Source organism: Puntigrus tetrazona, chromosome 2, assembly GCF_018831695.1.
Source record: "Puntigrus tetrazona isolate hp1 chromosome 2, ASM1883169v1, whole genome shotgun sequence".
Taxonomy (NCBI): domain Eukaryota; kingdom Metazoa; phylum Chordata; class Actinopteri; order Cypriniformes; family Cyprinidae; genus Puntigrus; species Puntigrus tetrazona.
This window is the reverse complement of record NC_056700.1, coordinates 18897920-18910419: the sequence shown is the minus strand read 5'-3', so window position 1 is coordinate 18910419 and position 12500 is coordinate 18897920. Positions and strand designations below refer to the sequence as shown.

The window sequence follows — 12500 nt, the reverse complement described above, 5'->3', positions numbered from 1 at the left end:
TGAGGAAGGTAATTGTGGGTAAGAAAGAGAGCGGAGGTGAAGAGAGTCCCTCCGGACGCCTCGACCTCGACCCACGTCTCAGAAACACACGGAAGAGGCCGCCGGGGAACCGGTGCCGCTCAGAAAACACTCCGAGTATAAGAGCAACCATTCTCCAAGTGCTTCTGAGTGTCTCGCTTTGACTTAAAGGGGTCACCGGATGCCTATGACGCCATGTTTCATTCTTTAGGGTCTTCATGAAAAGTATATCACATTCTTTGGTTAAAATTTCTGAATGGTAGTGTAAAAAAATGCTCTTTGTCCTGACAAAAACGGTGCATGTCGCTTTAAATGCTAATGAGCTCTGCTGACCCCGCCCCTTGCTTCCGCAGGGTGCACAACAACAAAATGATCACCGTACTTAATGTTTTTGTGTAGTTCTCTACTATAAATATCGAAACATTTTAGAATCAAGATGTATTTACTTTAAAAAAAAAACCTTACCCCGATTTCACAAACAAGTCTGAGCTGTTTCAACTGAAAGAAACACAGACTGATCTTAAAACATCTTAAGATATTTACCAGTGAGGCATGTTTATAAAAATGAATTAAATGTCCTAATTGAAGAATGGCCTGATCCTGGCTTGAGCCCTGTCTATGATACTGTGAAAAAAGAAAAGAAAAAATGTGTTTCCTCCCAAAAAATATCTGCCAATGGGCTAAGAAAAATAAATATAGTTTTGCCTTTGAATTAAGATTTTTTTTTTCCTATTGGCAGATATTTTTGTTTACTTTAATCTAAATCTAATACATTTATTTATTTTTAGAAAAAAAAAAATGAAGCGTTTTTAAAACAAATTTAAAGTAATTTTTCCTGTCACATAAATGCATCTTGATTCAACAGTTTTTAGATATTTGTACTAGAAAACAAGACCGCAGAACTTGCTACATAGTGCATTATTAGTAAAGGTGATTGCAAAGGTTCAAAAAATGTTCAAGTAATAAATCAGGAAGGATTTATAAACACATTACAGTAGATAGATCGGGGTGCATTCCCTCCAAAAACATATAAACACAGAACAGCAAAGAATCTGAGAAGGGCTTGATTTGACAAAGGGGTTATCATTTATCAGGATTTAAAGTCTTTTATCGGGTGCTGCTGTCCGCAAGCTGCAAACACATTTCAGTTCAAATAAGAAGTAAAAGTGAATCTAGCATCGGATGACCTCTCTCCCGCCTCTCGCTGTGCTTTTAAAGAAATCACACTGCTCAGATTGACAGTGGTGCTGCTGTAAAAGGCCGAGGAAGAGCTGGCGGCTGTAATTGATGTCCTAATTGACTGAGGATCTGTGTTTTAGCCTCCCTGATGGATGCGGACAGGCACTTACCAAGACGGCCCTGGTGTCTGTCTATTCAAGAGCTGTAATTCATTAAACAGGCCTTTCAGCGCCGTCAGGATGTGCTGCTAAATGCACATTTGTGTTTGCTTTTCTTTATAATAGCAGGACGAGCGTTTGTTTATGTTGCCGTGAGTGTCGTTCAGCAGGTCAAAGGTCGTTCTCAGGCTCTAATGGACGGCTGGTGGTGCTGGTGTGTGTTTAAATGCCACCGTACAGTGTAAGACAAGCTGAAGATCAGAAGATATTCAGGGCTGTTGTCAATTTTTTGTGTCTCATTTTCCAGTTAAAGCATATAAAACTAGCACCATAAAGTGAACAAATCTGCCCTTCAGAAAAAACACAGGCTATGGAAACAACTCTTCAACTCAAGTAAATTTATAGTCATTTTGTCATGCATTTTTAGATATTTTTAGGAAATTGCTAGATTGCTGCACAGGTTCTGTGGTTTCTAGGGTGTTGCTAGGCTGTTCTGGATAAGTGCTAGGCTGTTGTTAGGGCATTGCTAGATTGTTGCGCATGTTTTATGGTTGCTAGGGTGTTGCTAGGCTGTTCTGGATAAGTGCTAGGCTGTTGTTAGGGCATTGCTAGATTGTTGTGCCTGTTTTATGGTTGCTAGGGTGTTGCTAGGCTGTTCTGGATAAGTGCTAGGGTGTTGTTAGGGCATTGCTAGATTGTTGCGCATGTTTTGTCGTTGCTATGATGTTGCTAGGCTGTTGCTAGGCTGTTCTGGATATGTGCTAGGGTTTTGTTAGAGCATTGCTAGATTGTTGCACAGGTTATGTGGTTGCTAGGGTGTTGCTAGGCTGTTCTGGATAGGTGCTAGGGTTTTGTTAGAGCATTGCTAGATTGTTGCACATATTTGGTGGTTGCTAGGTTTCTAGGTTGTTCATGATGGGTACCAGGGAGTTGCTAAGGCATTGTTAGGCAGTTGCATAGATCCTGTGGTTGCTAGGGTATTGCCTGATTGTTCTGGATGGGTGCTAGACTGTCGCACAGCTTGTGGTGGTTGTTAGGGGGTTGCTAGGTTGTTCTTGATGGTTACTGGGCAGTAGTCAGGAAACTGTTAAGCTGTAGCACACTTTCTGTGGTTGTTAGGGTGTGCTAGGTTTTTCTGGATGGGTGCTAGACTGTTGCATAGGTTGTGGTGGTTGTTAGGGGGTTGTTAGGTTGTTATTGATGGTTACTGGGCAGTTGTCAGGAAACTGTTAAGCTGTAGCACACTTTCTGTGGTTGTTAGGGTGTGCTAGGTTTTTCTGGATGGGTGCTAGACTGTTGCATAGGTTGTGGTGGTTGTTAGGGGGTTGTTAGGTTGTTATTGATGGTTACTGGGCAGTTGTCAGGAGATTGTTTGACTGTTGCACAGGTTCTAGTGGTTGCTAGGGCATTGCCAAAGTGTTCTGAGCGGTTACTACTGTATTTCTAGGTGGTTGCAGGGCTGTTTAGATGGTGGTAATTTTAACAGATGTAGTTTGAAAGCACTAGCAAGAGCTTCTGTCTTTTGAAACGCTGTTTATGTGCGATAACAGTATGCCGGCTTTGATAAACTGACAGAACTAGAGAGCACAGCAGTCAGCATATTAAAAAGAACAGCAGTAATAAAGCAGAACACAGTGCTTTGTTGTTGGTGTTTGTGTAGCTGAAGACTGATGTCAGACGTTAGTTTGATTACAGTCGCTAAAGCGAGTCGTGCTCCAGGTGCTCGTACTGAACGCTCGCATACAGCATTCAGGCTGAAATGCACTTTTAATGCCACAGCTGCTTAGCAGGCATAGAAAATATATCAGCATATACATCACTGGAGTCATGCAGCAGCAGAACCAGTTACTGGACTGTTTTCATTCTGCTGACAAGAGAAAAGCGTTATTTACTCCTGTAGAAATCACTGGAGCCACCGAAACGTCATCAGTCAACATCACAATCCCATTCATTCGTTAAAATAAAATTGAATATTAATGACGATGATGATAACGGCATTATAATTAATACTTTAATAAACATTTACATTAGTGAAACATTTACAGTAGTAAAAACATATCATCACAATGTCCTGTCAATGAGAAAGTCATTTACACAATTAAGCAATGAGCGCATAAAATAATATGAACTCAATTAAGAATATAATTCTTTGAATATAGAAGTTTTAGAAGTTTCAGGAGCATGATGAACATCACTGTGTATCAATCAATCAATCAATCAATCAATCAATCGATATTTATTTCTTAAGCACATTTAAACAGCACGTGTTGGTCAACGTAAATAATTATTTGTTCTGTTGATTCATTCAGTTGTTTCATATTTTGTTTTTCAGGAAACGAAAATCGACTGTGTCCGTGTCGCTACCAAAGGTGGGTGTTCTGACCTGCACAGACAGACACTGAACACAACGCATGCAATCACAGACTCGCTAGATGCTGTTAGTGATTAGTTTCTTAAATGCCACTCAATGAGATTAATCTTGTAAATATGCAAATAAGAACATTAACCCAGGGTTAATTACTAACCTAGGTTAAAGTAAGAGTGTGAGACGAGACGTGATGACCCAGGATTAAAAAACAAGAGTGTCTAAAGATCTGCATGTTCTGCTTTTGAGTGTCTGTTGTGCAGGGTTTCAGTAACTGCTTGTTTTCTTCCCTTCTCTCTCTCTCTCTCTCTCTCTCTCTCTCTCTCTCTCACACACACACACACACACTGTTTCTATCTCTTCTTTCTGCATGCGTGTGGATCTTGTTCTTGCAGCTGCTATCTTGGTGACGCAGCTCACCACTCCTTATGTTCGCATCGCTCCGGCCGCTGGAGACAATCAGCTAACAGGTCAGAAACTCACTCACTCCCTGCGCGTGTGTGTGTGTGTGTGTGTGTGTGTGTGTGAGTCTCTAACAGTCTTAGCAGAGACACTGATGACATCATCAACCAATCAGATTCTCTCTAGGGTCAATGTTATTTTAGTATTTATTATCGTTGATATTATTGTTGATAGTTGATAACTGCATCCAATTTTTTTGTATGTATGTGTGTGTGTGTGTGTGTGTGTGTGTGTGTGTGTGTGTATATACATATATGTGTGTGTAATATATATGTGTGTACTGAGTATATGTGTACACAAATATAAACATATACAATATATATATAAAATACATTGATTTTCATTATATAAATATATACGTTATATATAAATACATTTTTAAATATTTTTCTTAATTATATATTTATGTATTTATATATAGATAATAAACATACACAGTACACTCACATATATTATGTAAAGAATATCTTTTATTGTGAATGTGATTAATTGCAATTAAATGCTTGATAGCGCTACTTTTATTAATATATTAAAATAATTAAAATAAATTAATCATTTTACATCTTTTTTTTGTTAATGTTTAGTATTTTTGATGCATAATTTTTTAATATAAGAATGTTTTTGTCTATTTTTTATGTCTACAGTTTTAGTTATTTTCATATTTTAAGTTAAACAAATTAAAATTCTAGATGTTGTAAAATGAAGTTATTTTCTTTCTAGCACTAATAACCAAATGACCCTCCTCTTTTAGTAAGAAAAAACGAAAAAAGAAATCTTCACTCATTGTTTGAGAGGTTTTTCATTGTATTAAGTTAAACATCTCTCATTTGTCATCACAAACGCTATCTGTCCTTATCAGAGCTGCGTTTATTGGGCTGTGTGTTATATTCAAGGTTAAAACAGACCCAATAGTTCTTCAGATTCAGCCGCAGAGACAAAAACATTCACTGACAAACAAAGAGAAAGAATCCTGAATGAAGTACGGCTGTATTTCATTATTTAACTAAAGATTCTGGCCCCTTTCCTCAGAAGTGATGTCATCAGTATTCTGTATATTTTTTATATCTATACTGTATCTGCCGCTTTTTTTATTGGATTAGTGCACACTTTCAATTTTACAAGAAATAGATAACAATTAAATGTTTGAATTATCTAATCAAATATGCACAAACAAAAATCTGAACACTGGATAAAGCCAGGCTCAAAATTCTTCTTTGGTTTTGCTGACATATTAGGCTTTTACTAATGAGATTTTGCATTTCTCATTTTATCCATAAATCCAAAAAACAGACAGAAAGTTATTTTTAGGAATAGCATGCTGAATGATATATCAACAAACACCTCAGTAAAAGGTTTTGGTGTATGTAAGTGCCGCTGACGTGCATTTTTTACCACATTTTAGGAATAAAATGTTGTATCAATCAGGAAATAATATATATCAACAAACCCCTCAGTAAAATCCTTTAGGATATAGATTGGAATAAAACTCTAAAGGCTGGTGTGTGTAAGTAATGCTGATGTGGAGATAAAACCCCACTGCCTTTAAACATTTGTATTTTTACCGCATTTTTGGGAGTAAACTGTTGTATAAATTAGTGTGAATGATTTATGGACAAACCCCTCGGTAGAAACCTTCAGAATATAGATAGGAATAAAACTCTAAAATTTGACATTTGTAAGTGTTCCTGAACTGGAGGAAAAACTAATTTTCCTTCAAATATTAGCATTTTTACCATGTTTTTAGGAAAAATGTTATAAAAAAACCAATGTGAATGACATCTGAATAAACCCTTCAGTAAAAACCTTCAGAATATAGAGAGGAACGAACCTCTAAGTCTTGGTGTGTGTAAGTGTTGCTGAAGTGGAGGAAAAACTTTTAAAGTGTATATATTGAACTGAAATCTACTGACGCAGATCGATAAAAACTTTTTCATTGTTTAGTTTTTTTTCCACCGGCCTAAATAAAGACATGGAAGCATTAGCTGGAAGTACCTGAACTGAGCAGTGCTCAAAGTTTAGCGTCTCGCCTCAAACAGCCTTCCGTATGACCTTTGACCTTTGGTTGATCTCAGGTGCAGCGACACACAAACCCAACGCAGTGGAGCCTGAGAAACAGACCGACCACACGGTGAAGATCGCCGGCGTCATCGCGGGAATACTGCTCTTCGTCATCATCTTCCTTGGCGTGGTGCTGCTCATGAAGAAACGGTAAGAACCTCAATACACACACACACACACACACACACACACACACACACACACACTCCGTTACACTGACGCATGACGCATCAAATAATCAAAGTTTGGAAACACGTGACTCAGTTCGTTTTAAAACTTACACGTGTACAATTACACTCTAAACACATCTAGGTTTAATTTATGTATTTGATGTATTTTAATTGCATTTCAATTTTCTGTTCGTTCAGATGACAGAGTTTCAACATAAACACTTGACATAAACCTAATCCCATGCTTGTTGATATTTGTCAGCCATGCATTATTGTAATTGGTCAGATTTCTGTAATAGTGCTATTAACATCCGAACGTTTCAAACACACAACTACTGTCAAATAATTCATCATATGATTAAATCTCATACACCGCGACTGAGTATAACTTGTTCTAACACAGCTGGTCATATTTTAACCCTTTTAAATGAACAAGTATTTTTGTTTTTTGCAGATTTCTGCATGAATAAACAGATAAAGAAATGCAAATCATAAACTATGCCATTAAATTTTTAAATGCCGTATTTTGTACGTAGTTTATGGTAAAAGTAATCAAAATTCATGAAAATTATAATATGCAGTTGAAATGCACACATTACGAAGAGAATGAAGATGTGAAGCGATCATAAATTTAGGCCTGCTTAATTTTTTGGTTTGGTTAGTTTTGCATATTATTTTCCTAACAGGTTTAGTTAACATGTTTAATAAAGCATCCCATGATGCACCTAACGAATCTAAAACTTCATTTATTACAGAGTGAAAAATAAATATACTTAAATGTTTTTAAAGCAAATACATAGACATAATACATACAAATACATAATAATATAAATACCTTACAAGGCTAAACAATTAAGCAAAATTAATTTTGTACTTAACGCACTTAAAGTCCAGCTAAAGATGTGTTTAATGTATTTGTTTGTACTGCAAGCTTCACAGAAAATGTCTCTCGTTTAAAGGCCAGTGTTACTAAAAGATCACATAAATGTATTTTTGACCTCAAAAAGTGCTTTGTGCGCAAGCAGTACTGCAAATAAAGTTGAATTATCATTTCTATATCAGTCTCAAGCAACACGCCAGTAAATATGTTAATAGATCTGAACCGTACTTAGTAAGAAATAAATGCTTTTTAAATATAAATACTATATATATGGGTTTGACTGATGCTTTCTCTAAAACGACTGAAACCGCGTTCGAGTGTTTTCAATGCATGCATTCCTTAGAATTCGAAACAGGGAAAAACTCTATTATTCTAACCTGTACATTAATATTAACCAGGAAGGAGCAGATGTGTCCAAACTTTGGTCTCATCCGCAGTCGGATCAGGACTTTGTGTTTTTGTGGAAAACCGCAGAGAGCCAATCAGATTGTCTGGAGTTTAACTGAAGATATTAATAATAGATTTTCCTCCAGATTTCCACCTGACCTTTCATCCGCATTGTCTGTGCGACGCTGAATTATTCATCTAATTATGTTGATGAGCCTGGTTAAAATGCGCTGTAATGTCCTAATAAAGAGGGACTCTCAGCAGACGCTCCTGTTTGTTTGCTCTGAGGAATAGAAAACAGCCCAGAAACACTGCGTATGAACTGTATAGAGTTTTAGACGGTGCACGTCTATCTGAGCGTCTGAGGTGGATGTGTGTGTGTGTGTGTGTGTGTGTGTGTGTGTGTGTGTGTGTGTGTGTCGACGTCATCTCTGGAAAACTTCACAACAACATTAAGACGCTTCTATCTGTAATTAAAACTACTGCAGGGTTTACCGCTTTCTCTCTATTTCATGTCCATTTATTGAGTTAATCGGGGAAAATACACATTAATAAGAAATGAGATCCACGTAAGTTGTACCAGATTTATTCATTTAAAAAATTCATGAATGCAAAATATGTAACACTAATATTCCTAAAAAAAAATGAATTGTGATTTGACAGCTACTAGCCTTTTTTTTATATAAAAATACAATAACTTTTAACAAATTTTGTAATAAAGATTTTACTGTAGCTACACACACACACACACACACACACACACACACACACACACATTAGTGCTTTCATAAGTCATGAGTAATTGTATGCAAAATAACGTTTTTATGAAAATAAACACAAATGCGTGTAAATGTTTTATAAATATACACTTACACCCAGAACACACACAAAACATAACAAGAACAAAGTTGCAATTAATTTGAACAAAAAACCTTTGAATTTTTGGGGGAAAAACAACTATTTAAAGCAGTATTACACTTTTTGAGTAAACACTTTTTCCATCTTTGACCCATATATATAAAGTAATATTTTTCATTTTCAGTTTTGTTGTGCGTTTTTTTGTCATTTGTATTAGTTTTTTGTCTTTTTTAAAAACATATCTATACAGTTTTCATTATTATTCTCTAAACTAAATGATGAAAGATTTGCAAAAGGAATATTTTCCAGCGGCGCACCAGAAGAAATCCTAGAAATCCTAGAAGGATGTTGTTGTGAAGCAGCTGATGTGTGGCCGTTTGCTCACTTACTGTAAATTGAAGTGAAATGCTATAAAACCCTGTTTTTTGTGTTGGTCTGAGGTGGAGGAGCGCCGCTGTAAAGTCTCCCGGAGAGACCAGCGTTAATCACTCCGCAGACCTTTTCATTGAATCCCGTTCAATAGGTTTTAATCAAATGAATCTCCCGCATCTGTTTGGTTTCATTTGCTGAATTAGGTTAGAACGTGTTTAATTCCTCGCTCGGTCAGGTCCAGTCCAAAGGTGCTCATATTCCTCTGATGACGACAGGAAGGGGAATTAATGCTGGGTTTATTACTAATAAAGACTTATGAATGTATTTATGAAGCTCCCGCTCTGAGCAGCGGTTCACAGTAAAGAACTGAAATATTATTACAACTTAAAAGAACTATTTTCTAGGCTAATATAAATATTTCTGTGTATTTTCAGCATCGTTCCTCCAGTCTTCAGTGTCACATGATCCTCAGAAATCATGTACTTTATTATCATCGGGGTTGAAAACGCTACAATTTTTGTGAAAACCGTGATTCGCTTCCAAAAAACAAATTATTTAATTGATCAGAAGAGACAGTAAAGACATTTCTAGTGTTCTTTCAGATAAATGCTGCTCTTTTGAACTTTCTATTTTATCTGTGAATCCTGGTGATTCAAATGTAAAATATTCACTATATTCACGCAACACTGATGATAATTAAAATTCTTATTTAATTATATCATTCTAATTTTAATTAAAATTGTGATTAAGCATATAAAATCAAAATTATTAATATTTATGTTAATATTAAGTTTTTCTTATAGAATTTGTAATTTGAATTCATTTGGAATTTTAATTATACCTATAATTTAAATTAAACGCAGTTATTAATATACATTAAGTAATATAAATGATATAGTATTTTTGTAAATTAAAAATATTCCATTTTAATTCAATATATTATCCTGATTTCTGAAGGATCACGTGACGCTGAAGACTGGAGGAATGATGCTGGAAACACACTTTAACACACGTTCACAGAGAAAACTGTTCAATTAAGTTCTAATTATATTTACATTTTTTTACTGTATTTTTTTACAGTATGCAACACTGCGGTGAAGCAGAAGAGACTTTAAAAAAAAAAAAAAAACATTTAAAAAATAATCATAAAAAAAAAAAATGTAGCGTTTAGGCACCCAGACAAAACCAAACACACACACACACACACACACACACTTATTCGGACACCTTCAACATTATATCAAGGAATGCATCTTGATAAAGTCCCCCGGCTCTGACAGGAAGGTCTGTAATGATCTGGGACTCACTAAACCCAGTTCAGCTCCAGTAAAACGCTTCATGGATCCGTCCGGCGGGTTCAGGCTCATCTCGCTCTCTCTCTCTTTCTCTCACGAATGCCACCATGTCTGCTTCTGTTCATTTTCTATCGTTTCGTGACATTAATATTTTTTACTTTTTCTTTCCTTCCATCTCCATCCCCCTCCACTGCTTAACCCCTCCACCACCTCCACCACCACCACCCACTGGGCAGGAGAACCTATCAGTCCTACACTTACTACCTGTAAGTAACACACCTTTGTACACTGTTAGTGCCATGCTGTGCTCGACCTGCATGATCCGGATCCGCTCCAGATCCCGTTCACACCCGGCCCCTGCTTATTGATGTGATTCTCGAATGCCTGTCTGTGATTGATATGATGATTATTTACAGCTTGGACTGAAGAATCACTTTCTGGAGGAAACTCCTCCTTGTCTTTCTGTTGCCCAGCTCAGGGAAGGGAAACCTGCTTTTCCCTGACCTGGAATTACCCTTCATCATCATCATCATCATCATCATCATCATCATCATTAATCCAGTTCTCCTGCATGGTGGCTGTTTGTTGCATGAGTTAGAATGAAGTGCATCATCCTCGTGTTTAATGGATGCTCGATCTGTGCTGTGTGTGTGTGTGTGTGTGTGTGTGTGTGTGTGTGTGTGTGTGTGTGTGTGTGTGTGTGTGTGTTTGTTCAGACCAGAGACGCTCTACACAAAGTCATTCATTTAGCTCTTTTTTAAGACAGAACGTCTTCATTTTAAACCAAATTTTAATTGTTTTATGTGATTTTGTCAGTTTTATTCGCTTTTGTTTTAGTTTTTCTTTTTATCTTTCAGTTATTTTTTATTTACATTTTAGTTTTAATAATAATGTTTTTGCAATATTTATAATATTAATAATAATTGTAACAAATATACATATGTATGTATTAATAATAAAAACGTAAACATATTTTATTTCAATATCTGCCAGGACAATGTTATACATTTAGAGTTTAGCATTTGAATTAATTCTGCTATTTCTTTTCTCATATTTTTTTTTTTTTTTTTTACATATTTTCCATTTTAATTTTGTTTTTTTGTCATTTGTATTTTTTTTAATTTTCTGTTTTTTTTTTTTCTATTTTGTTTATTTTAGCTTTAGTAATTTTAGTATTTCAACTTAAAGTTATTTTATTTTTTATTTCAGTTATTTCTTTTTACGTTTATTAATATAATATTTATATTTTATTTATTTTTTTTAATTTATAACATACAGTGAGTGTCTGAGAACAGAATCAATGACTTTTTATATATTTAAAAATGAATAATAACTTAACCCACTCATTGAATCAACAGAAGTCACTCGACTGCAGTGTTTTTCTTCATTAAGAGCCTGATGAACTGTTGAGGAATAAACGATATCAGTATATATATATATATATATATATATATATATATATATATATATATATATATATGTTAAATTAGACTGTCTTCTCATGGCGTAAGAAATTAGTCAAGTGCCTAAATAATATAAAACACATCATACTTTTGTAAAGAAGTGAACGTTGAAGCTGTTGCTTGATCTCAGTTATCATCAAACTAGTTTGTATTTCATGAAAAATAACCATATCAGCAAACAAACAATGAATAAAACGTATGCCTCCACAAACAGTAAAAACAATCATTAATTGCATTACACTGTGAGACCCTTTATTTACTTTTCCGTACTTTTTTGAGTTTTCAGCGGCGGGACTGAAAGGTTCATGTTTCCGCGTGGCATTGATCTCTGTGGAACTGTAGTTTAGTCCAGAGGCGCAGCACGTATCCCACAATTCCCCACTGCTCCCTGCTCTAATGAAGACGCTCGCGTTAAACGCCTACAACGTGTGAGAACACAATTCCCAGCATGCCGAGCAGTTTCATCTGCGATGTGCCATCTTTCCTCTGCTGGACGCAATCAATTAGGACACACACACACACACACACACACACTGTCCTAATTGATTGCGTCACACACACAGACACTCTCTCTCACACACACACACACACACACACACACACTCATTTATACTGACAGTGGATGGGTGTTATTTTTTAGCAGCACAAAAGAAGTCACACACACACACACACACAGACACACACAGACACACACACACACACCACACACAGACACACACACACACACACACACACACACACACACACACACACACACACACACACACACACACACACACACACACACACACACACACACACACACACACACACACACACACACACACACACACAC

The 12500-nt window shown here is 36.0% G+C and overlaps 2 protein-coding genes across 2 annotated transcripts in view; one reads left to right on the top strand and one right to left on the bottom strand.

The window, feature by feature from the left end:
* Window positions 1-12500, bottom strand: part of clstn2a (calsyntenin 2a) — a 1097509-nt gene that overhangs the window by 398467 nt on the left and 686542 nt on the right. The window lies entirely within an intron of this gene.
* LOC122361868 (receptor-type tyrosine-protein phosphatase mu-like) overlaps window positions 1-12500 on the top strand; it is a 184828-nt gene that overhangs the window by 125622 nt on the left and 46706 nt on the right. Inside the window, 3 exon segments of the mRNA XM_043262958.1 lie at window positions 3688-3724; window positions 4116-4190; window positions 6255-6390. Coding sequence (XP_043118893.1) covers window positions 3688-3724; window positions 4116-4190; window positions 6255-6390 — 248 coding nt within the window.